A 1,196-nucleotide genomic window follows, 5' to 3' on the forward strand; every position below is an offset into this window, starting at 1 on the left:
GGACGGGGTGGGTAACAACAATGCAAAGAGATCGTTCCCGTGAAGCGTTACCCCACCTTTACTCATGGGGTGGGGGTACCACCCCCCCCCAAGGGGAGGAGGACCCCTGCCCACCCCTGCCATCGTCCCCAACCTGTGACGTTCTTGCGGAGCTCGTCGTCAGGCTCCCGCAGCGTCCGCATGAGCTCGTAGATGCCATTCTCCTCCACCAGCGCCAGCTTGTTCTCGGCGTTGTCGTAGATGAGGTTGCGCATGGCGCCCGTGGCATGGCGCTGCACCTCCTGGTTGGGGCTGTTGAACAGCTTCACCAGCTTGGGCATGGCCTGGAGGCTGCGGGCCTGGGAGGGAACGGGCCCGCTGGGGTGGGACGGAAAAAAAAAGGCTGGTGTCGGGGGCTCCTTCCATGACCTCCCCCCTTCCTGGCGTGCCCCACCATGGCAGAGGGGCTGGGGACAGCCCCTTCTCCTTCGGCTGCTGGGCGCTCACCTGCTTCTTGGCGTTGCTGTCGCTGTAGCATTTGTGCTGGAGGTAGGCAGCGCCCAGGACCTGCAGGTTGGGGTCGCTGGCTATCAGGTATTTCACTGCGGAGGGCAGGTCGATGTCATCAAACCTGGAAGCCACAAGCAGGTGAGCAAGAGCCCAAGCATCCCACAGGGATCCTTCACCTCTGCACCTCACCACATCCCACATCTTGGAGGAGAGTGGCCAACCCGTCTCCCTCCCCGCCACGCTCTTGGGCACGGGACTCCAGACCCAGCTGAATGAGCATCTTCCTACCCTCGTATCTCAGGATGTGTCCACGAGAGGAGCTCAGGCCACATGCAGGACACGCTTGGAGGTCAACCCATGCCATGGTCCATGACTATGGGGCCATTTCGTGCCCACCATCTCACCCCTCCTCCTGCACCCGTTGCAGCAAGGCAATGCCAGGCAGGAGATGGAGGGGTTTTGCCCTCAACCAGCCAAGTGACTAAGGTGGGGACGAGGACCAAGCCAGTGCCGGACCGGCCCCGTTGGCACTCACCCCCCTGACTGGTGGCTGAGCAGCGTGCCGTGCCCGTTGTACATCTCCATGGCGCGCTGGTCCTGGAGGTGGTGGCTGGACTCGGCCAGGCTGCGCACGGAGGGCGCGCGGGAGCTGTGCTCCACCATCCCCATGTACGAGCTCCCGATGCCCGCCTGCGAGGCCGCCTGGA

At 63.7% G+C, this 1,196-nt stretch overlaps 1 protein-coding gene across 1 annotated transcript in view; it reads right to left on the reverse strand.

Annotated features, from left to right (window-relative positions):
* PKP3 (plakophilin 3) overlaps window positions 1-1,191 on the reverse strand; it is a gene marked incomplete at both ends in the record, with an annotated part of 4,897 nt that extends 3,706 nt beyond the window's left edge. The window contains 3 exons of the mRNA XM_009700470.1: window positions 134-338; window positions 487-610; window positions 1,025-1,191. Coding sequence (XP_009698772.1) covers window positions 134-338; window positions 487-610; window positions 1,025-1,191 — 496 coding nt within the window. The remainder of the gene's footprint in view (window positions 1-133; window positions 339-486; window positions 611-1,024) is intronic.
* Between the last annotated feature and the right edge of the window lie 5 nt (window positions 1,192-1,196).

This window comes from Cariama cristata, unplaced genomic scaffold (genome assembly GCF_000690535.1).
Source record: "Cariama cristata isolate BGI_N322 unplaced genomic scaffold, ASM69053v1 scaffold23975, whole genome shotgun sequence".
NCBI lineage: Eukaryota > Metazoa > Chordata > Aves > Cariamiformes > Cariamidae > Cariama > Cariama cristata.